Source organism: Barbus barbus (assembly GCF_936440315.1).
Source record: "Barbus barbus genome assembly, chromosome: 41".
Classification (NCBI taxonomy): Eukaryota; Metazoa; Chordata; class Actinopteri; order Cypriniformes; family Cyprinidae; genus Barbus; species Barbus barbus.
In genome coordinates this window covers 6,964,584-6,989,894 of record NC_136719.1, presented here as the reverse complement: position 1 = coordinate 6,989,894, position 25,311 = coordinate 6,964,584, and the positions used below count along the sequence as shown (strand labels likewise).

The 25,311-nt window shown below is 38.9% G+C and overlaps 2 protein-coding genes across 4 annotated transcripts in view; both read right to left on the bottom strand.

The window, feature by feature from the left end:
• Positions 1-256: 256 nt before the first annotated feature.
• On the bottom strand, positions 257-5,055 carry LOC306860376 (leiomodin-3-like). The gene is made up of 4 exons (XM_079402044.1): positions 4,813-5,055; positions 3,968-4,239; positions 2,159-3,664; positions 257-720 (listed from the first exon to the last, which is right to left on the bottom strand). The coding sequence occupies exons 1-4, from the start codon at positions 4,991-4,993 to the stop codon at positions 673-675; spliced, it is 2,007 nt and encodes a 668-aa protein (XP_079258170.1). The 5' UTR covers positions 4,994-5,055; the 3' UTR covers positions 257-672.
• A 3,403-nt stretch (positions 5,056-8,458) lies between these two features.
• Positions 8,459-25,311, bottom strand: part of LOC306860630 (zinc finger and BTB domain-containing protein 46-like) — an 82,566-nt gene continuing 65,713 nt past the window's right edge. The window contains exons 4-8 of one of the 3 annotated variants that reach the window (XM_079402419.1): positions 22,099-22,328; positions 20,367-20,409; positions 20,117-20,239; positions 14,896-15,071; positions 9,963-11,400 (exon numbers count right to left, since the gene is read on the bottom strand). In XM_079402419.1, the coding sequence (XP_079258545.1) occupies positions 10,975-11,400; positions 14,896-15,071; positions 20,117-20,239; positions 20,367-20,409; positions 22,099-22,328 (998 nt within the window). In that variant the 3' untranslated portion in view covers positions 9,963-10,974. Of the gene's footprint in view, positions 11,401-14,895; positions 15,072-20,116; positions 20,240-20,366; positions 20,410-22,098; positions 22,329-25,311 lie in introns of all 3 variants that reach the window. The other 2 variants (XM_079402418.1, XM_079402417.1) reach the window with 2 other exon arrangements.

The window sequence follows — 25,311 nt, the reverse complement described above, 5'->3', positions numbered from 1 at the left end:
TGTTCATTATAGTTAAATTTTACTCAATACATTTTAATGTGTGATGGAGAATGACACGTATAGCTAAACTTTAGCTTCTTAACTGTAGCTTTGGTTGAAATTATAATATACTTATTTTTTTGTTTAATGCATATGATTCCAACCCCCCCCATAATAATTCTCAACTGTGTTTAAAATTTTCTGGGAAAAGAGTTTCTGTATGAATTATGTAATTATTTTAATAACAGTTTCTAGAAAGACAATTAAGAAAAGGTCCAGAGTGACATTTACACTATCATGTTTATTGACACTATAAATACATGAACACAAATTCAGACAAACAAAATAATACATTTTCACGTGCACTATGTGTAGCCATTCACAGACATTCACACCATTTATTGAAGTGGTTTATGTGAATAGATGTGCATGTTGAATTTTACAGTTCAGGACCTTATCAAAGTGCCCATTGTGTTGTGCTTATTCTTATATAACTGTTGGCTTGTCCAAGGGAGTGCAGCTCCCCTCCATTCCCGACCCCCTGGGTCAAATGATTTGAGTACACTCTACTCTCGCCATTAGTTGAGGAGCACCATGGAATTGTTTGGCTACATGAACTGCACTCTCTCCATGACCTTTCTCATGTTGACCCTGTCCCTCTGTGCAGTCTCTCTATGAAGTCATGTGTGTGACTCAGAAGAGACTGGTTTCCGTTGACTCCAGGATTTTTGGAAGAGGTACCTGTGGATGTGAAACAGAAGTAGAAACTCCTTTGAAATTATATCAAAACTGGTACTTCCTTCTTGGACTCATTGGATCATTGACAGCCTTTCTGTTTGCTTTACAGAAATCCAAGTCAATAACATAATGTCACGTACGGTCACTTAGAAAAGTGAAAAGACACATGTCTTTTCAACAAACTGCACACTATCAGCCTATATATCATAAATGTGTGGAATAAGTTACACATTGAAGTTGAATACTTAAGATTAGCAGTCCAAAAAATAAGCAGTAGTGATGCTTACCATTACAAACACCAAATAGTTTGACATTGTAAATAGTTTGACTCAAAAATGTTCATCTTAAAAAATAAGAACTTGCCAACACATTTTTGGCATGTTCACACATTTTCACATTTAACTTATTCATTCAAGAAAAGCTCAGTGAAATTCATTGTATCAGTTACACAAGCAAATTCTTGTTAATATATTGTCAGCCAGGTGATAATGTGAATGCTTAGTTTATAAATATGCATAATCTCTGACTAACAATATAATTTATATGAAAACATTTTACACATAATTACATTACATAAAAATCTAAAATGTATTCTATATGAGTGGTTAGCACCAGAGCTGTCACTCAAATTCTTGGGAGCCAGAGAAAGAATTTTAATGGGTCGACTCCATGCACAATGAATAATTTATGCAAGTATCATAAAGCTGCGGTTCTCGACTGGTGCATTTTTACCCAAAAAAGTAAAGTATGTTCTGATAACATCTAAGAAAGCTGGGGAAAACCATCATAGACTATCATAAACTACCAAAGTTAGCATGGCAAAACAAATGGGATTTAAAAAAAATGAAGAAAATACTCATATGTTTTGTTGTTGATGTCATAGTGCACCTATTCAAACTAAATAGTATCTTAGCAGTATCTTTATATCAGTGTCTTAGTTAATCTTTCATTTAATAGAAGCTAGTCAAACTATGCAAGCTAAAAGAATATATCTTGAAAATACCTGCAACTTATTGAAACTTATTGAAAAAATTGTCAATTTACCTAAATTCAGACAATGCCTTGTTATTAATTTGGTAAATGTGGGCCTACGTCCTAGTTCTTCAACCCTACTCCTTAAGACCCACTATTCTGCCAATTTGATCTCTTACCTGTTTCAGCACACCTGACCTGTTATTTTTTCAAGTGATCCTGAAGACCTTGATTAGATAATTCAGGTGTGTTTGATAGGGTTGTAGCTAAACTCTGCAGAGCAGTGGGTCCCCAGGAGCAGGGCTGAAGACCTATGGCCTACATAGTTCATGGTAATGTAAGTTTAATGTACGTTTTATTGTTTGAGTTTTAATGACTTTTAATGACCCCAACAACATTTCCAGTTGTCCCTCCCCAACAATGGTCCACACTCAAGCTATCTAATTTGAGAAACTTCAACATTACATACCGCTTTGAGATAGGCCACGTTGCTCTGTCGAATCTCACTGAGCAGCTGATCCCGAGGTGTTAGCTCCACTTTAGGTGGTTGTCGCCTTCGAGGAACCGGCTTTAGAGTTTTTATCATATCTTTCAGGTTGGCTCTCTCATCTGCAGGTCCTTCTCTTGCTGTGCCTCTTTGTTTTGAAACACTCCTTAGCTGAACATTAGCTCTTCCCTCTTTCCTTTCATCCCTTAAGTTTAATTCCAGAAGCGGATCCCTTCGTTTCGGAGTCTTTTTCAGATGTACTTCTTCTAAGAGGTTTCCTTTGTCTGAACTAGGAGGATGCTGCTGTGGGGCAAGATTTTGAGTCTTGCGGAGCTGATGAGGGGGACTTGGTTGTGGTGAAGGTTCAGGAGAACCTTCAGGAGTCTCCTCAGCTCCATTATGAGAACCCTGTAATAGGGACAATGGTAAGTATCCTCCTAGCATTTCAAGCATGCCAGGGGGCAAGTTCAGGGAGTCCTCGTACATCTCGATGACCTTCCTTTGCTCTTTCATCTGCTGTAGCTTCTGCTCCTCCATTCTCTGCTGCCGCTGGCGGTCCAAGTTCCTGGTGAGGAGATTGGTGACCACCATCCTAGGCCCGGGGACTTCAAAATGGTAGCCCATCTTCAGAAGTGTGTTGTTAGCCTTGAGGAGACGAGACACTTCCATTTCTGCATGGTGTCCTAACATGTGCCTTTGGTTGTGGAAGCGAAGCTCGGTGAGTGTCTCATTGAACTGTAGACAACGTATTATTGCAACAATCCCTTTTCCTGTGATGAAATTGGATTCAATATTTAGTGTGGTGATGCTTCTGTTCTCTCTGAGCATGTTAGCCAGAGCGAATGCCACATTTTCATCTGCACCAGTGTTTGCGATGCTAAAGGTCTTAACGTGTCTGTTCTTCTTGAGCGCGTTGACATAATCAAGGAGCATTTCTTTGGGAATGTTTTCAATGTTGTTGAGATTGACATCTGTGACAGAGGGGTTGTTGTTGCGGATCTTAACCAAAGTGGTCTCCAAATTGGTTTCATTCCCAGAAGGTCTTGCAGTCTTTTTAACTAAGGCACTTACACCTAGTGCAAGTTTTGGGATCTTCAGCTTGGATATGACCCTTTCCTCTTTCTCCGGCACCCAGTTCTCATATGATGAGGGAGCAGGTTCAGACTGGGTGGAATCTGCTTCCGTCTCCTCATTCACTTTAGATTCTGTCTCATTAAGTTCTGATTGTTCAGTCTTTGCTTCAAAATTTGTATCTGCAAACTCTGGAGGTGGCTGTAAAGCATCTTCTGAGGTCACTACAGGGCCAGAGGCATCAGGTTCTATCTTGACAGGCTGGTCTTCCTCAACCTCCATTATCACTTCTTCAATTACTTTATCAACAACATCTCCCTCTCCTCCTTCAACTTCATCTACGATCTCCTCATAGACATATTCCACCTCTTCAACTTTATCTTCTTTTTTTGCTTCAAGCTCCTCTTGGGCTTTCTTCTGATGATGACAAATGGACAAAAGGGTCAAGTCTGAAGTGTTGAACAACTTTTAAAGACTAAGAATTACCAAACATTTCATCTTCAACAACTTGCAAAGCCTAAAAATAGAATGTATCGTTTTAAATGCTGCATGACAGCGCAGTTGCTGTTTCAAGACATTTGTTGTTGTAGTGTTATTGGCCTCCTAGTTGCAGCAGTTATAAATAGTCAAAATTGATGATTAATAATCAGAGCTCCAAGCACAGTTTATGAGACATGTAATACACCGAATGTAAATAATGCAGACAATAACTACAGTTACCTGACTAGGTAATAGAGTTGTGGGAACTCTCTCCTCTTCCAGCATACGTTTGGACTCTTTCTCCCAGTACAGATATTCCACCAGCGATCTGTGATCAAATGATCCAGTGGGTGGTTTGTCAGTTTGGTCTTTCTGTCTCATTCCCACTGGCACTCTCTCGTCAGGAGCGATTTCTTCCATCTCACTTTGGAGCTGCTTAAGCTCCTCTGCTGAAAGACCTGCCAGAATCTCATCCTCATCGACCTCCTCTTCTGACTGGGGCTCGCTGCAACCTGAAATGAAGAAAAAAAATCTTTGAAAAAAAAAAACAATTTATATAATCATATTTTTCTTCATAGGTAAACTATTTATTATTATGTGACTACATTGCGTTAAACAAATGAAAGTTGGATATCAGGCACAAGTAGCTTCTTATGTATGCTGTTAAAAAGTCATTTCTATTCCACCGGTATCACCAAAACAGGTTTCCTGGACACCCCCTGCCTGATATTATTTAGATAAACAAGGGAATAAAGAAATACACAAACTGGACAAATAAGTATTACGTTAGAAATCATGTTGTACTGAAGGTCAGGACAGCTGATATGTTCAGTACAACAACATGACTGCAAGTGTGATGCTTCTTACATATATTTAACAGTTCCATCACTTAAAACTACAGTATGATACGACCACCAGTTTTAGCAACGGTCTACTGGGAGCTAGTTAGAGATGGAGTAGGCTGAGTGTTAAACTCATTTTCTTCCAGCACCTCAGAGCTTTTTTACAAAGATTCCCTATGTTCTCAGGATTAATGGCAACAAACAATTTAATATATTAACAACCAAGGCGAAAGAATGCAATACCTTGGACTGTCATCTTTTGAGAAGCGTCTCTCTGTCTCATTCCCACCGGCACTCTCTCGTCAGGAGCGATGTCGTCCATCTCACTCTGGAGCTGCTTGAGCTCCTCCGCCGAGAGGCCTGCCAGAATCTCATCCTCATCGATCTCTTCTGCGTATGACTCCTGATCAGTGTGCTTAGACATGTCCACTTTTGTGTTTTCAAGAACTCAACTACAGCCACTGGTTTCAAAGTGCTGTGCGTGTCACTCAGCTCCGGGCGGGCGGCAGAACTCAAAGCCTTATCCCACATGTACGATCTAAAATATCCTCCATTCAACAGAGGGGGTGGTATTTATGGAACAAGTGGGGAGTTACGGACATAGACTTTTTTCAGCAGCTTGAGTCAGCTGGTCCGTCCCCTGCATTTCAACATGACAGACTTGAGAGAGAGAGAGAGATAGAGAGCTTGGTGGAGAAAAACAGCAGCAGGTGGGCATGCCAGTCAAGTGGTCCCAGTGGCTCAGACCAACTTCGCCTACAAATATTTTATCTGTCTGGAATTACAAGATGACCACAAGAAAAGAGAACCCCAACTGGGTGGTTCCATGGCCAGTAAAACAGACCTGTTCCACGTGTTTAATACCTATGTGCCGTCAGTGCTAGAAATATAGTGATTTGAAACAACTCTGACCCCTAATCCTCCACAGTTCTATGAGGACAGAAATAAAATCTGTCTGATGTTGAACACAACAGGCGGGGAAGCTGGGAAGTCAGGAAAAGCAGGCTGATGTAGGATGGAAAGACTCCACAAACATTAGTGCTGTTTAGTGTTGGAGGAAAATTCTTAAGCAAGTGTAGTTTGTCTGAAATGTTTGCAAGGCTAAAATGTCTTTCATATTGAGAGAGAAAATGTGAAAAATAAATATAACTGTGAGTTGTCAGTCACTTCAAGATAGAAACATTGCATTATCACAGTAGTATCCACTAATTTAGTAATATGAAACCATCAGAATAAACCACTTTATAGTGTTACAAACTAATCTTGGTAATCCCTTCACACTGTTGGGGAGTAACTAGTTACATGTAATGGTGTTACGTAATTTAATTACAAAATAAATGTGACTGTTACGGTTACTAAAAAATATGTAAATTGCGGTTACTTATGAAAATGTTAATGGCTGAGTAATATTAATTTGTTGCTTTGACTGTTTTAGATGTGCGTCATTTAAAGGCCTATTCTGATGCTTTTGATTGGTTGCCTTGTTTGAATTTGCAGCACACCACTTCTACAAATTACATCAATCCACATTGATGCTGAAAGCATTAGGCTACAACTTGTCTCAGAGTTAATTTACTGATTAACAGTTGAAAACATTTGCTAGAAAAATAATCAAAACTGTAATCAATTAAATTGCAGTTTGTGCGCTACTTGTGTCGTCCAGCGGAACTACAAAAATAAAGCATGTTTTTAAACAACCTTTGCAAATGCCCCTTTTACGCATCATGCCTCCCCCAACACAAGCATCACAAATACAGCTCTTACGGGTCTATAAAAATGAAAAAATGTCTCAACAGGTAAAAGTGGACGACTTTCTAAAAAAAAGGTCCAGCATATTACGAATACTTTTAATTTGAAGTTTAGCTTTCCTGTTGAGAAGAAACTTGTCTTATCAGTTGAAACCCAAATATTCCATCAAATTTGTCCATCTTGTGAAAACACTGCCAGTGTTTACCTTTGTTTTACCCTGTTGTCTATCTTTGTGTATTTTGGCAGGTCTGTGAAGTTTGGCTTGAACTTCTGTAATGGAAACTGAATTGCTTTTTCCACACTGGCTAAACACTCCTCTGATTCAGCCTGCTACAGTAGCCACGCCCCAAATGCTCAAATATATAGGATGACATGCAAGTGGGACATCCTATCATTGCATTCAGACCGAATTCAACGATTGGATGAACATTTTATGGTCCTGAGCCTTCCACAAAAGATATATGTATATATATTTTTTTCAAATTAAGACCACTTTAATTATTGTTTGCTATCAGGATGTGAATTTTTTTTTCTACAAAAATATCCCTCTCTAGCATTAATGTGTTATGTTAGATCAATAATTTCTAAAATTCAGGGATGTTTTCTTATTTAATGCCAGCAAACCATATTGCATATGGAATTGATTAATTTTACTTTCTAACTGGTGAGATATTTGCTTAAGATTTGCTTAAATTATGGCTATATCTATGCGTATGAAGTCATATCATACTGATTCATTGTCATCAAAAAATATATTTCTCAAAATGTGACCATCAATCCCATAACGTTAGGTTGTTGTTTTCTACTTTGTCTTAAGTCAAATTTGAGAATTCAAATCTGGAACTATTTTTACATTTGATTAGCTGTAATAATACTAAAGGAAACAGATTAGCTTAAATTATTTATTTCTGCCCACAAATATCATTATAAGTTGACATATCTTCATTGTTGTTTTTACAATCACAAAATCAGGAGTAATCTCACGAAAAAATAAAAAAATAAATGTAATGGCATAATTTTTCAATCTCTTCAGAAACAAGCAACATAATTATTAAATTAAATAATGATCTGGTTTATAATGATGCTTATGTGTATAAAAGTATAGTATTTGCATTGGTCCATATTGTTTAATTTGTGTGTTGAGAAGTGATGAGAAGAGGCTTATTGGTAGGTTGCAGCAAATAGCTTTGGTTTAACAGATAAAGACAGCTGAACAAAACTGGAATAAAAAAGCAAGAAATGCTATATTGTGCACCAAAATTGGCAGAATGTACATCTCTGACGTCTTAAAATATAGAATGGCATGCATGGACAAAACCTACATGTGCATGCACTCACAAACATTTTGAAAATGAACCACACACTGGCTCACTTATAGTAAACTTGTAGGTCAAGTACATAGAGGCAAATATGTTTTAATATTTATCTGTAGAAATGACCTGATTGAAATGACTGAGAAGTATCAACAAGTGCATTTAAAAATAGACCAGTCATGAAATCTAACCCATTAGCCCCTTTCACACATTACTGGTACATTACCGGTAATTTACCGTAAAGCGATCATGTGTGAACAGCCCCTTTTTAAAAAATACTGGTAAATTTGTTCCGGCAATTTACCAGTAAGGGAAGTTGTAACATTAGTAAATTGCCAGAATTCTGCTCTGTGTGAACGCAGAACGAGATTACCGATATGAGCATGTACAAGTTCAGAATTTGGGCCAATCCAGAGCCATTGAAATTAAAATTCAATGCCTCTGGGCCAATCATAACTTTCTGATGTAAATGACGCATTTACTCCACTCTGTGTAGTTTGGTTTGAAGTCGTCTACTATGAAGAACATAAACAAAAACACTGCCCTTGTATACCCCTTCATGTTTACAAACACAACACTGGGATGTGATTAATTTCTGATGAATGATGTCACAGAATTTACCTGTATTTTGAAATGGATGTGTGAATGGTGCTTTACCGGACAAAAGACGGAACGGCGTTCCTTGCCTGTGTGAACAGTGTATTTTTGAATTACTGGTAAAGTCATTCTGATAATTTTACGGCAATTTACTGGTATTACTGTGTGAAAGGGGCTATTCACTTGCATAAATGAATTGGATTCAAATTATGCCATCCAATTTGCTTTTTAATTCCAACAAATTTTATTTCAATTAAAGGTAAAGAACATAATAAATTAAACAAACAGGAAAGCTAAATGTCCAATCATTTGGATAGCAATTGTGCCTGGCACTTGGGCCAATGACATTTGAGGTCTAAAGCTTGTACAATTTCTCATTGCAAAGCATACATTTCCCATAATTCCACATGACAGTGGCCAGTCTTCGTAATTCAGATGCAGAGTGATGGCATACAGTAGAGCACATCCAAAACTTGAGTACGTTTCCAAGGGCAACAGAATTAAAGCTGCGATTCTTCTTTAAAATGTACTTTCAAGTGGCCCTTCATAACATAACACCATAATCTGTGCTTTTTCAAAGTAGAGGGAAAAAATGAAATCAACCAAGCAATTCACTGTTTGATCAAAGCTTTGCACCTGTACACCAAATCGAAACAAAAGCACTAAATGTATACAAAGTATACCAGATTATTTTTTGGTATAATATTCATTACTTAGTGTACGTTAGTAATATAGAAGCGTGTGCTGTATATACCTTTCTGTCAACACTTAGTAAATTAAGCTCTCAGAAGGTTCATCCTTCCAAAACAAAATAGAATATTAAGGAAAAAAAAATGTTCTCAAATATCACTCAGAAATGCATGGAACTGGCACAATATAATTACTTCTGAAAGCCAAATGGCTTGCTGTCCATAGAAAGGCAAGATTGGAAAGTTTTACACTGTTTTTCAAGAAAGGAAATATAAAAATGAAACAGATAATAAACTTAGCCTCCAGCACTTAATAATAATAACAATAACGATAATTATAATAAGAATTACAACAATATCATCAGTAACCGTAATAATTAAAATTTGTTAATCATAAGTAAAGCATAATAAAGCGTTTTATTCCCATTGTCAAAGATTCTGGCACAGATTGTTAAAACAATGAGTAAAAAGACATTCATGAACCCGGTCCTTCACACACTCGTACACACACACACACACTCACACACAGAGTCAAACAGAATGGTAAGGATGTGTAAAAAGACTAGACAATCTCTCCCTCAAAGACACACAAACTAAATAAATAACCATTTAAACCCAATAAATGAACAGCAATTTCACTTTACAGCACACATTAGTCCCCATGGTCTCATTACAAAGAGTTTTTGTGTTTCGTCATCTTAAATGGACTGACAACAAAAGAAAGCTGTGGTTCACTGATTAAGAAATTGATGCATATTTTTGAATATTCCAGAAGTTAGAGCAATAAATATTTAGTGGGAAGGCATGATATCTCCCTGCCACATCACACGGCTTTAAGATTTCAGAGGCAGACTCAGTACAGTACAATGGCAAGGCTGCGAGGAAACGTGAAATACGTCAAACGTAAAAAGAGGAACGAGAGGAGAGAGTCTGAAACCGCTTCTGTAAAGGCTTTTGAATGACGTTAGCTTGAGTTAAACACCCCCCACAAACCAAACCTACAAAATACACACATTTGCATACAGTTTTTTTTTTTTTTTTTTTTATAGAAACGCACCACACTGGAAACCCTCTGTATAAAACCATACCCATCCCTGACTGTGTCCACTATGGAATGCAAATAATGAGGAAATATTACAGTGGAACACAAGTAATATTTCCATAAATCTACTCGTATACTCTCTCTCCTCCAGTCTCTCTGCTTTGCCATTGCTGAAGACTAGTTTTCTCTCCCATAATAGAGAGAATAAAGATTGTTGAGAACTAGAAAGATTTGTTTCTGCATAGTGTTCACCCATCTTCCCCTTTACCGTTCTTTGTCGAGAACACAAAATCAACATCTCACTTATATGTATCTATATACATGATTTTTCCCCTTGATATAAATGTTCAGGAATGAAAATTGCAACGAAATAAAACATTACAAGGCAAACATTATAATTAGCAAACCTAGCACAAATGTTCATATATAACAGTCATAAGGACATACTGTGTATCCTTAAAGGTAGGTGCGGTCACCATATTCATCTATGTAAATTGGAATAAAAATGTAAACCACAGAAACAGGGAATCGATAGGAATCTAGTCAACATTTAAAGTGCAAGTCTGTTGCAGTTTCTCTTTGCAGAAAACAACAATGTGCCAAAAAAAAAACTGGTGCAAGTCTTCTGACGTGAACTGCTGCGCAATAGATAAGCCAGCGCCCCCTGGTGGCAGCTGACCATATGGCAAGAGCACATCTTTCGTACACTTCTTTGTCTGACCCATCAAGCGTGGTACTGATTTGGACAATCTCTTTTGTCTGAAGAAATAACAAACACACACAGAAACCCGTTTGGTCCTCAAGGAAGAAAGGAGAAAAACTGAAGCCTGGGTCAGAAGCACATGGAGTCGGGACGAGAGGACTCTCCACTGTCTCTCCTTTGGCAGCCCTGTGGGCATCTCAAGGATCTCTCTGTATCCGGCTCCTTCTACATGCTGAGATCCGATTGCCCCCCTAAAGCATATCTCCTTATAGGAACAGGTGCTCAACCTTGGACAAGGATCCAGGCATTGGACTAGGAGATCCAACTGAAGTGTTTCTCGCTTCCCGTCCTGGCTTCTCCTTCCAGAGCTGAGTCGCTTTCCTCTTTGCCATCGTCTAATGCTCTGTCTTCTCGCTGCGACATCCCTGAGCCAGCCCGCCATTTCCCGTTCTCCTCTTCTCCTTCACCTTCTCCCATCAGCTCCGCTTCCACCATCATCTCCTCTTCCCCGTCGCCGTCGGCAGTGTCATCGGGGAAACGGTGGTCACCGGGATACAAGAGTTCCTCTTCTTGCGAGCCGTCCTCACCATTCTGGTCCAGCAGGGCAGCCATGCCTCGACCCGAGCAGTCTGCGCAGACACCGTGACGCCGAGAGCCATGCTTGATGCCCACACTGGCAGCCGACATGAAGACACGACTGCATACTTTACAGACGTACTTCTTGTCCTTGCTGTGCACCTGAGAAAGAGGGACAATGCCTTGTTAAGAGACAGCATTTAATTTATTTTAAAAAATGTTCTGTGGCAGTACCATCATAATACCGTGATACAATATTCATTGTACCACTATGTTAGGCTTAGAGTGTCCCTGTTTACTCCTGGAATTACGACTCAATCTGTGGCTGGTTGCATGCAGGTCAGTCATCTCATTTATTCTTCAACACTGGTCATTACTAAAGGGGCTTTCGCACCGGAGGAACCTTTTCATAGGTCCTAGTACTACTGGCAGAAATACCTGCTTTTGGCATGTTTGCACCTCAGGAACTAGGAAGGATTTTAGTTCTAGGAACTCTGTTTGGGGAAACTAAATTAGCTTCTTCTTCAGAGTTGGGCTTTCGTATAAAATTTGTCGAATTTAAAATAAAAATCCACATTCGAATGCAAAAACGTGGCATTCAAATTTTAGCCGTGCATCAGGCAGCCTTATCAGTGGCACATAAGATACGATGATGAGCTTGTTTATTCAAAATATTGCAGAAAAAGAGAACATCGATGCAGAGAAGATCTTGTTTATGGCAAACTGAAATCAAGCTGTTCTCACAGAACGTATATTTATCGCATTTCCTAGAGTGACATTTATCACTGTTGCATTCGTGTCTCGCACAAGAGAGTCACATGTTTAGAAAGCCTTGTAAAATTAATGTTCAACTTTTAAAAAACATGTCTCGAGACGTTATGGTGTTTTTTCCCCCCATCCCACTGCATCTCATGTTTTTAAATTAAAAAAAGTTCTCTTTGTGATTGGTTTTCAGTCCTTTTGTTTCTAATTAAGTAATTTAATTAATTATATTTGGTTTATAAACATTATTTTAAACATTATGCCCTTTTTTTTCAAAGATAGTCGTGCTATTTTATTGCTTTGAATAAACCTGCATTAGCAATATTTTGCTCAATGCGCCCTCAGGAGAGAAGCCAAAAGCTTTTTCCCCATAACTGAAATTATGCCATTTAAATTAGAATATAATTAGAATATTTATAATATTTAAGTACAAAATTCTAATTTAGATTTTCAGCCATTTTGATAGCCCTACTTCAGATTAGGGTCTAAAACATTTCTATAGGAACTATAAGTGACACAAGTGTGCGCTACCCGGCATTTTTAAAAAGCCATATAAAAATATTTACTCTGCGAACATGGAAAACAGCGATAATGGCATTTACCTGTTGTTTGCGCTTGTGTTCTTTTCTCAGCCTCGCTGACATGTAACACTGCAGTTGTCATAGGAAATTTAGTCAGATTTTCATGCTCTTTCAATTGCATATATTTTGCGTTTGTATTCCATCTCTGTTATCACGAAACTCACGAATGCTGCAAATAAAGACATTACTGTCAGCCGCTTCAGAGTTCCTGCTGCCAGTGCGAATGCAATCAGGAAAATGGCCTAAGGGAGAAATTTGGTTCTCTAGTAACCACCATGCTGGCTAGATCCTTGAACTAAGTTCCTAGAACTATGTGGTGCGAAAGCCCTGTAAGTCAGTCACATAGAAAGGTACATTAGTATAATTTGAATCAGAAAAAAAAAAAAAGACTTAGATAACCGCTAGTTGCTCAGACTAGTTTCTTAAACCGTCTAAACATAGTGTCTGTGTTTATGCAAAGCCCCCCCCCAAAAATCAAGCGAACAATCATAAAAATGTGTAAACAGGGTCCACTGGGCTATTTTGAGGTCAGAAAACACTCAAATTATATTTGCAAATGCATGTAACCGCTTCAGATTTATATTGTATGTAATAATCAATCCTAACGCGTCCTGAAAAACATACAGTAAAGCATGCACTCAGTTAAAACAGAGATTTTTGCTCAGCATATGCTGCAGCAACAGCAATATGATAAAAGACCCAAATGTTCAATAAATAGTTCGATTCATTAACAATAATTATTTTTGCCAAATAATACAGGTTACTTGTTGGGAATCACTGATATAAATCAATTCTTTAGGCTATTTACAGTTGCCTAGCAACATAGCAACTTGCCACATTAATGCAGAATTTACATTTCATCGGCAATTTATCTGCACTTTATAATGTCTTTGAAATGGACTTTTATGCATTTGAAATACACTTTTATCCAAAGCGTCTTACATTGGATTAAAAGTATGCATTTTATCATTACAAGGAATTCCTTTGAGAATCTAACCCAAGACCTCGAGATTGCTATAATGCCATGCTCGAGTGTGGTACATTTTATTAGCATTACATGTATACATAAACTGTAAAAGCATCTCAAACAGAACTATGTATCTGCAGTCGCTCCTGGATTCACAAGGGAAGAGAAACATTCAGCCAATTACAGTCTCTTGTGCAGACCTTTGAATTTTTCACCACATTATAACGAAGCGGTGACAACATGTGGCGGTGTAGCATATCGGGTGCGATCCATCGTGGTGTGGATCATGAATTAAGCAATGTTTAGGTGTTAAACGTTTCAGCGCTAAGCAGAAGCAGCGCTGTCTGTTATCATGTCACACTATTACAGGCCCTTTGATAAGCTCAAAACCAGAGCTAATTTCTGTGGCATGTCTCTTAGCCACACAGAGACCAAGAACATGTGCCAAAGCTTGTTTATGTGTGCTTCCCTTGAGAAGATACAGTAAATACAGGCTTTAAGAAAGAAAAAAAGAAGAGGAGGTGTTAAAAAACTGCTGGCAATAAGGGCAGAAAAACTGAGATAAGAGGGGTTTATGAATGCTTATTTAATAGGGGCCCACTAGAGACTCGAATATCTCCCACACAAACATCTTTACGAAAAGCACATATGCTGTATAGTCCTTAATAAAACCTGAAAAGAAATTTCAAACTATTGGCTTTAAAATTCAAACATTTTCACAAGATATTTATATTAAATAGTTGTAATTGCATTTGATCTAATTATAAACATCCAGATGTAATAATCGAAATTGCTTCCACAATGTTATGTTAGTCGCTCTTAAAGCGTTACTCCACCCCAAAATGAGAATTTTGTCATTAATCACTTACCCCCATGTCGTTCCAAACCCGTAAAAGCTTCGTTCGTCTTCGGAACACAAATTAAGATATTTTAGATGAAAACTGGGAGGCTTGTGCCACAGAAATTAGCTCTGGTTTTGAGCATATCAAAGGGCCTGTAATAGTGTGACATGATAACTGATTAATTAGGGGGTGTAGTAACCCTTTAAAGGGATAGTTCACCCCAAAATGAAAATTATGGCATTATCACCCTCAAGTTGTTCCAAACCTGTACGAGTTTCCTTCTGCTGAACACAAAAGATGATATTTTGAAGAATGTGGTTAACCCAACAGTTGCCAGTAGCCAAGTCAATGGTAACAGGAAACTGTTTGGTTAACCACATTCTTCAAAATATCGTCTTTCGAGCAACTTCAGGGTGAGTAAACAATGATTTAAATGTAACTTTTGGGGGAACTATCCCTTTAAGTGCTGGCACTCACTGCCGCCCCCTGTTGGTGCTGCACTCACCAGCGTGTGGCGTTTCATGTGCTCCCTCCGGGTGAACTTTTTCCCGCAGATCTCACAGGGATACGGCCTCTCGCCCGTATGTGAACGCATGTGCCTCTTCAAGATGCACTGGTGCATGGCGGAAAAACTGCAGTATGGGCACTTAAACTTCTTCCTGATCACTGTGAAGTCATTAACTGTGGATAGAGATGAAGAGATGTGAGGAGAGCTGATCAGAGTCTGAACACATGCAGGTTAAGCCAGTGGAAGTATGAGAGTTAATATGTGAGAAGTGTTAAAGCCCTGCACATAGCATTAATGCCAAACCTACTTACCAAAGCACTGGGTTAATCTCTCTCTCTCACTTTCTATTGGATTGAATGACTTTAATTAACAGCCACTATTGCTGCTTTAACATAATGGGCTGATTCATGTTAACCCTAATTATTTTCATGGGTGGAGTCAGGGCTATTTTTATTTTAGGAGCATTCTGTAAAGCCGTAAGGGATGATCCAAACGAGGACATTACTCTACATCAGAATTAGCCAACAGGAAGAACGTGTCCAGGTCAAATATTACCTCAAAATGAAAAGTAAGAAATAAGAACCTGAATTTGCTTAAAGAAAAAAATGCCCATTACAAGTACCAGTTTTTTAATACATTGTGACAGTACTTTCTCGACAGCTTAGCATTCATCCACCCCAAATTTCACACTACTGATGCACAAACAAATTTGGTAACAGGGTTGTGAAGTCTGCAGTTTAACTGCGGAATAGGGGGACTTTTACATTATTGCGACAATGGGTTGCAGGTTGTTTTTGAAGTCAGGGGCTTGACGTGATCTTTAAATGTCATTTTTGGGGGAACTATCCCGTTAAGTGCTGGCACTCACTGCCGCCTGCTGTTGGTGCTGCACTCACCAGCAAACGAAAAATAGTAAAAAAAACAAAAAAACAATGAGATTTTGGCTTGACATTAGGGCTGTGCAATTAATCGTATGCAATTATCATGCCTATCTTGTCAGTAAAGCCACCTGCGATTATGGACACGTTTTTTCGTAGCTTTTCAGTGAACTACAGCTCTGTGTATTAAATGCCGCTCCATCTGAAAGCAGGTGATAGAGATTTACTACTAATCACCGAACCTGCTTTACTGACGAGATACGCATGACAATCGCATGCGATTAATTGCACAGCCCTACTTGACATCTCTTATTTTGTTTGTGGTTTACAAATCGGTTTATGGCTTCAATATTTCATTCACACGTGGGCGGTGCTGAAACGCCCCTTACATTTGATTGGTCAAAGATCCCCGTCTTTTGTACTACATTAATCCATATGAGTGAGGGTTGTTTATTATATGTTATATTATTATATGTTAGAACAATAATTATGATTCTGATGATACTGTTTTTTGTTTGCCAGATTGGATGATCGGATGATACACGGACCTCATCTATAATACATTCATGTTAATTTATAAAATCTGAAATGTTAAAAATGTGTCTATGTAGAAATTGACATTAATTAATGCTTTTAAATTATTTAGTGCTATTTCTTGTCAGCTATTTCACTAAATAAAAATAAAATAAATAAATAAAAAACTGAAACGTATTATAAAGTACCAAAAATGTATTATTGTAATGCAAAACAATAGTAACTATATATATTGTCAAGTATTATGGTAGATTTACCAGTATGCTAATAATTATGCTTTATGTGATATTATATTGTATTACGGTACTCTTCGCTGTACAAGATTACAAAAAATTGCAATGAGAATCACCATTTGAGAATAATGGAAATTACCAAAAACATAAAAAGAAAAACAGCGAGACATTATTAATGAGCACATAATTAAATCCAAATATTTGTATTTTCCCTTTTTAATCAAGGGAAAAAGTCACCTCTCAATTGTCACTGTTTATCAAATTATTATAAATGCTACTTTCACATCAGTTACTGTATTTCCTGTCCAATCCCTCCTATCCTTTCACTGTGTCATCTAGTGGCAGACACTGAAGATAGCCAAAGCACTGACAAACTGCAAGAGGGATACTTTCCCTAACTCACCTGCCCTTAGCTACCAAAAGCAGCCCCAAAAGACAGTTTCCCTAGCAACCACAGCACCGAAACAGATTTTACTGCTCAAATTCAACAAAGAAAGATGAAAAACACACAACGCAGCATAGCATAGCTTCCTATTGTTTGCTGAACGATTGCTGCACAAATTATCAACCCAAACTCACAAAACCAAACAGCAATTCCACTACTTCTTGTTCTTGTTCTCATTTTTCCATCTTCTGTTAGTAAAAGATTCAGACAGAGGCATGTGCTTTGTGTTATTCATACTGTGATGACTGTAATCTCATTAGGCATTGGTCTTGACTGGCTCAGCTAATAAGCGGATGAACACCATTTAGGTAAGAACAAACTTGAAGCCCAGGTTTACCTAATGATCCATACATATGAAAGACCTGATGAGCATGTGCAGCTGAAATGGCCAAAACAACACGTTTCACATTCACTACTTAAGAATCTGAACTGCTGCCGTGGAACTTACAATCTACACTTTTTAAAAAGCTGATGCTCTGATCTGATCTATGACAACAAGCTTAAATTTAAGGTAGCAAATAAACTCCTTGTAACCATCCAAACAAAACTGTAGAACTACAAATCATTAGCTGGTGATATTATTTGTCAAATAAAATGACCAGTTTTCATGATGCTTTACGTCAAAATTTATTGTCTAAAAAATTACATCCAACCAGTTACACAATAGTACTGTTACAAAATACATAATTTACAGAAATCTGTGGTTTTAGTCTAAAGGATTTAGTTTTTTCATTTGGGTAATAAAAAAAATGTGCAATTGAAAACAGTTGTGACTGAGATTTCTGATGCGTTTTTTACACCCACCATTCAAACCTCTTCAGGCAATATCAGAGTGCATCAGTCCTTTCGTTTCCTGAGGAGAAAGTGCTAAGACCTTAAAAACTTCAGTGCAAACCTCTCTCTAACACAATTCACAATTCACCCCACATTCAGTGCAGCAACACACTTAACAGTTTGAAAGATAACTGTCATCCTTTAATTCTGTAACTTCGAAATTGTTCCAAGCAGACCAAGCAGATATTTTGTTTGACACAACAAAGCTTTACACATGATACACAGATTGGATAGTCTATGTGAAAGTCTTTGAGGCCTTCAAGATCTTTACAAAAACACCAGACAAACATCTTATTTTCTGAGAAAAAAAAAGCAACTGTGAAAAGAAGAGGCCTTTTGCATACATGGGTATAAGACTTATGGGTAATTTTAGGTGGTTCTAGTGTGACAATCCACTTTTCTTTTTCACTGCGATGTCAGTAAGAATGCAGACACATTCACAGTTTCTGCCACAACTGATTTACTGCAACACTGCAAATACATTGATTTCAAAGAGGAAAAATGAATGACACTCGAAAGTTGTGAAAATGCTGACTACTTCTGCTGCAGTGCACACCGGCAGGCATTTGTTGACCAATCGCAGAGATTCTTTGAGAGGTGAGTCGAGTTTCAGTAATTCATTCGCTGTATTTTCACTTCATTTCAACCTCTTCCACACTCTCAAAGTGGATCTAACACATCCCTTATCCACCAAACGCTCCATCAGAGCTTCCTCTAGTGTGTAAGCGCCCACTGATACACTAATGAACTTGTCATAATTGTATGACATATGTTGTGTGAAAATCGCAATTAACGTAACAACGTCTCCTCCAGGTATTACTACGAGTGTAGACTGCCTCGAAGATTTCCCAGAACTCTACTTGATACATTTGTGGTCTGACCACTCAATGACACAGCTAACACTTCCATCTTCAACAATCACCCAAAAATGGGAACTCTATGAGATTTAACATTAAAACACAACTATAATTTAGATCCATCTCTGCTAGCAGGGGTCCAGAAACACCTTCAATCATCTTACTTTTCTACTGACTGTTACGGTCAGGTTTGGAGGCTAGTGTGAGGTCACACAAGGGCCGTCCGGTCACAACTTTAAAGGACTTATGTCTTTTCCTCTCACAACTCCTTTATCAGTGCGATTTATGGTCAGCATGGGTGAGAGCTGAGAAGAGCTAATTACTGACATGATTCAATGCACTCTCACACACACACATACATTTGAAGACAACATAGCTTGCTGAAAGATTTAGGACATTCCCTAATCTTCCTCATCCCTAATCATCTTGGCACACTCAAGTGCAGAATACAAGAGAGAGATTCTCCTGCAGAGGGCAGGATTGTGCACAGGTTTAACAGCTGAATTCACTACTTGGTGAGTTACAGAGACCCCTGCGCCTGAGTCCATCTAGGCATAATAAGATTAGTTCGCTGGTAAAGAGAGGGGTGCGAAGCCACCCAGAATGAAAAAGCATTGGCATCCAATGCACTGAGATCTCTATGTTCTCCAGTCTTCAGTAAAACCTTGAATAATCCTGCGTAGTACACAAAGCAGACAGTTCTATATGCGACAAGAGAAATGACTTAAAATGTCTTTATTTTGCATAGCATTTGTGCCTCAGCAGCCATATGCAGTAGTCATAAAAAAACCTGACGATATAGGTATTTGAAGAACATCTTCAAATCTGATGTACAGTAAAAAGAAAAAAGTGTAGAAATGTCAACAGTGCTGTGGCCAAAAGTTGGGGAAGGCCTGATTTGGGATCCCCTGAAGTTTGTATCACATTCCCTTTGTAATCAAGTAATAAATGTTGCTGGTTTGGAGAATCAGTCGTCTATACGGATATGGTCATCTTCCTTTAAGCCGTGCAGGTTCCACAGCTGCTCTGTGGGCGAGATTCCTGACTGACAGCAGACCTTGCCGTGGGTAGCCAGGTTTTTCTGCGTGCTGAAGGTTCGGGAGCAAGCGGGACAAGTGTAGATGCGCTCGTTGGAATGCACGGACGACAGGTGGCGGTTCAGGTCTGTTCGGTCACGGAAGTGCTTGAGGCAGTACATGCACTGCATCAGCTTCCGTTTGAGGTGGATGGTCTTCTCGTGGCGGTCGGCGTTGGACTTGAGGGTGAAGCTGGCGGGACACTTTGAGCAATGGTAGCGCGCTGGCAGAGGGTTGAGTGGAGATGGGGCCACTAGGGGGCGATGGTGGTCGAGGCAGTCCAGTGAAAGGGCCATGAGCGAGAGCGTGTGGCTGTATTCGTGCTGTCTCAGTTGAAGCAGGCTGCTAAACAGTTGCTTACACAGAGAGCAGGCGAGATCCTGCCGCCAGCCCGGCCCTCCGCCCTGCACCTCCGCCACACACACTCCATGCTTCTCCTCCACCATCTGATCTTCCTCTACAGGAACCTGGACACGCTCCAGCCCTGAGAGGGAGAGGGAGAGGGAGAGGGAGAGAGAGGTGAGAACTAACGCCAGGATATCGGCTTATGTATGTGAAAAATAACAGGCAGTCATGTGGTGGGCCATCGGCGTCACAGACGCCATGCGTACCTGCATTGTTATTTGGACTATTGTCTTCTTCTTGCATTTCCTCCTGTAAGAATACACACACATGCACATCAACACTTGTGTACTTCTGAGCACAGGTCTGTATTGAGGTGTGTACTCCTGAGTCATGCAAGGTCATAAGGTAAATCACACAAACATACACACTAGAAACAGAAGAGATAGACGGGACCCTTGAAGAAAAAAAGAAAAGCAAAGAAACAGTTGGCTGCAAAACAGCTGAAGCAACAAAACCTGAGACGCAAAAGATAGCATGCAAAAAAGTCGACATGGTCTTTAATGCAAAAAATAGATAGAATTTAAACATAGAAATAATATTTATAATTTTAAATCTTTTTTGATTAGTATTTTTTTACTAGTTAATGGTAAAAGATATTCATTACAATATACTTTCTATTTTTTATTATACATATATATTATAATTCTAAAATTGTACCTCTAAATAATGTAAGTCTTTGCTAGTAGGGTAAGAAAAATCTAAATTCTCTCACTCTTGAGCAGTTTCGCTTTTGTGCATGTATTCATATCTCTGGAGTAAATTGATCATTTTTCTCTTTTTTATATATATATATATATATATATATATATATATATATATATATATATATATATATATATATACATACAGTCTGTGTGTGTGTGTGTGTGTGTGTGTGTGTGTGTGTGTGTGTGTCTATATATATATATATAAACCAGTAGAGTAAAAAAACTTTCAAGATATATTCTCTTAAAAAGTCTGGCAAAGTCAATGTATCTTATTTTACTGACGTTTACATATTTGCATGAAGCTTTATTGGTGTGTCTATTATTATTTATTATTCATTCAGCTTGGGTTTTTCAACAGCATACCCAACAGGTGGAGACAAAGAGAGGACTCTTGGGACACAAGAGGAAATTAAGTATTGCCCATGAGGAGAGGTGTGTATTTGTTTGGGAGGTGGAGGGTTGCAGATCTGATTGTGTTTTTTTTCACCCGTGCTCTGAGATGCGTGCAGCATGTACGTCTATAGGTGCGCCCCATCCCCCTCGTTCTCGGTCCGCCCTCTCTTGCGTAAGAGTGACACATTATGGTTTAAGCAAACAGATGGCTTGTCCACAGAGATGGTACAACTTCTTGGGGGGGAGGTCCTGCGAAACCAAATGCCACCTCAACACACACGGGGAGAATGCAATTTCCTGCTCTCACTCAAGAAAACAAAAACCGACCCTGCCCCTCTGCATTGTCCATCACTATTAATTTCTACCGCCACCTGGATCCCCCTCTTATCAGAAGATCCTCGGCTGCGGAAATCGTCATTATATTCATCAGAATGACAAATGCACAGGGTGCACAGTGGACGATATATGTCCAAAAAAAATTACACTAATTTTGGGGGGAAATTGGCAGAATTCTGTGGAATATGGTAAAATGTGTTATGGATGATTTGATTGGTTCTGGTCAGGTGTGAATTTTGTGACTATCAAGTGATTCAAATATGTGGAAAACTTAGGAATATGTGGAAATCCCTGCACACAGGCCTTTATTTTTCTCACAGAAAGGAAGAAAAAGCAGGAACATGAATTAACAGAAAAAGAGAACATGCAGGAACAGAGCAGGCAATGCAAAAAAGCAACAAATCATCCACAACAATCCGACAGATTCTTAAAGAGGAGCTATATATCAAGAGACACACAAAGCTGAGGGATAAGTGGCCTATTGGGTGTATGTTGGACTTACCTCAGTGGGTGAGGCCTTCAGGGCCCGTTCCGCATAGAGCTTGTCTGAGGGGCCCCCAGACTGTGGCATACAGAGGGCCCCTGGGGGCCGTGGCATGGATGGCGGAGGCGGCAGTAGAAGAGGAAGAGGAGGAAGAGTAGACGGAGGAGAAGATGTAGATTCTCTGTGTTTGCTACCAAACAAAGCCCCTGGATGGTGGGAGCTGCTGCTGCCATTGGAGCAACGAGGCCCTGAGGAGCACAGGAAATGAGTCTCACCCACCTACTCTCAGACCAGCGGCCATCTTCCACACAGCAGCAGAGAGATAGGAGAGGAGGAGGAAGAGGAGGAGGAGGGGAAGGGGGCAAGGGGCACACACAGCCTTCTTTAGAACCAGAGAGGGAGAGGAGGGAAGAGATGAAGAGACCGGAGTGGGGTTAGGGCTTGGCCTCTCTCGCTCTGGTTTTTTGGTCCTCTCCATCCACCCACGTGCACACGCAAGGGATAGCCGCATGTGTGTGTGTAAGTGAGAGATAAAGAAATAGGAAAGAAGAGGCTTTTAAATGATGGCGGATGTTCTCTTTATTTTAAAAAACCATGTCAGGCTATTTGCCAGAATCTGTGCAAAAGTTCAAACAGGATATACACAAAATAGACTGTAACCATGCTACATGACAGAACCCAAGAGTAGCAGAGGAAAAGGTTCAGAGAAAGGTGAAATATTTACACCAATTATAGAACGTAGAGGGACAAATGTGACATTTTGAGGAATTTTACTGTTTAGAAACACATAGCTTTGATGTATAAAAATCAGGACTGTCAATTTAATTAGAGGTCATAAGGCATGATTAATTTTTTTCTATGCAATTCTGCAGTAAGGAATTTTTTCTTAGCAAGTTGCCTCAAGATGCATTTTCAAAGCTTTTCAAACTACTTATCTTGACACTGCATTTTAAGAAACGGTGCTCATGCCGCAAGACATGCAATAGATGCAGATGTTGGTCTGCATTAAGGTACGGTAACATTAGTGACATTTTGCTGGAAATAAAACAAATGTCAATAGTGTAGCAATGTATGAATCACAATTCAGACAGTAGTCACTGTGAAAACAAGCAGTTTTCTGTCTCAACTCAGCAAACCGACATGACCAACTGAACCTAATTCAAACTTTTTTTGGAAATCTTTCGTCTTCACGCAAAATTCCTGAAAGCATGACTGGATATCACCTCCAAAAATTCCCGAACAACAGTAAATGTGACTGCATCGTTAGACTTCTAAATTTAGTTTGCTATTTTTATTCAATGATTCACTTGTCTGCCACAATGTCTTCTTTTACATTTAACGTTTGCAATTTAATAACAAACATATTTAATTTTTCAGACGTATGCTAGACCTCTACTATATTCAAGGTCATCTGAATAGACAGTTTATACGAGACTGAGCTTCTTTCAAGCCACTGTGTTTCTGAATGTTCATCTTGTCTTTTTTTGGACAAGAATGTTTGTGGACTCCTGCTGTTGGGAATATGCTGGAGTTGCTGGTTAAGCGCTAAGTGGACAGATGCACATGCTACAGTAATGCGCAACCACGAACAGATTCCTGGAATTCTCCTCTCCTACACATCCACTCCCATCTAGCACACATCACCCTCTCATTTCTCCTTCCTTTTGTCTGCAATGTTTAAATGTAGCCGTGCTGCGAACTCCCCTACATCAATTAACAGTAATTGAAACTGAATGTATGGTTCACATCAAACCCTCAGTCCACTGTCATTCTCTCATTTCTAAAATTCCCAACTAAAGTGAACTTAGGTATTTTGATAGCGGTTGCAAAACTTTTCAGGAAATTCTTCGGGGGGTAAGTGAAAACAATGTAGCGCAGGTTTGATAGGATCTGGGACGGGCATTTGACCTAATGACCACCAACTGTGGTCTATTACAATGGAAATGTAAAGACTGATCACAGGTCAGGGTTTAAGATCAAGCCTGAAAAGCTTTGTCTCAGACTTTGGCGTAAAGATGAACTAACTTTCACATCTCTCCTATTAATTATCTAAATAAAGTAACATGTCCTACGGTTGGTTTCCCAATCTAATGGAATCTACAGGGAGAAAATGCTCAACTGAATGTAGAAACAATGAATAGCTGGGAGGATACAGGAAATCATGTTATGCTATTATAGCTCATGATACACCAGAATTGAGAAACTACCACATGGTATCTATCCAACTGAGGTTAACCACCAGCTGCCATGTCATAGGGTGTCTTTTCTATGGGAAACGGTACAAATCTTCGTATGTTACATTCCCATGATGATACCTGACAGTTAACAATATTTTTGTGTGGTTTGGAAGACACATTCTTCTTAGACCAATTTGTTGTGTGAACTGCTTTCGAAATAGGTAGTTCTTTTGAAAAAGCAATAACTCTGTTCTATGTAGTATGAAAGTGCGTAGTATGAATTTAATCTGGACGTACTACATTCACTATGTTGTTATTGTCATGTGACCTACATGCATCTTCCATACAAATCCTCTCCCGTGGCCTCATGTGATAGTTAAGTATCGTACTTCAGAATGTTGTCGAAATTGTAGGTCATCTGGGTACTTTTTGCGGACTATTTTATGAATACTGTGGATTCTGACATAATACTCTTTTAATGTATTGTTTTTCACCTTATATAGAAGGGAAATATGCATATTTGGATACAGCCCATGTTGTAGCATGGGCAGAGCATTCACGAAACTGTCTAGAACCCAGAAGTGTAATGACCTATGAATTCTGAAAAAAAGGAAGCAGACAAATAGCTCGAACTGCAGGACAGTTTTACCTTCATTAGTGAAGCATTTACACCCAACCAGGAAGGCACATGCTCAGGTCCAATTTAATGAAATTTCATCCCAAAAATAACCAAAACTTCAGCTCACTTTTGCTGACAGATTGCCAACAGATGCACAATTATGAGCACATTCATTTGAATTCCACTTAAGAAAGCAATTGAATTGACTTGGTTCTAACTAACATCCAAATTGCACTCTAGCATGTCCCATCTACAGTAATTTAAACGGAATTTGCTCCGGTTCATGTCAATACTTCAGAAACGTTTTACAATCAAAAGTGCTAATCTAAGCTTGGGCTGAGTTTGTGTTTATCCAATATCATATCATTGTAGTGCTGAGGAAGTACTGTTTAAAATGAATAATAATAATAAAAAATAATACATTGATTGATTAAT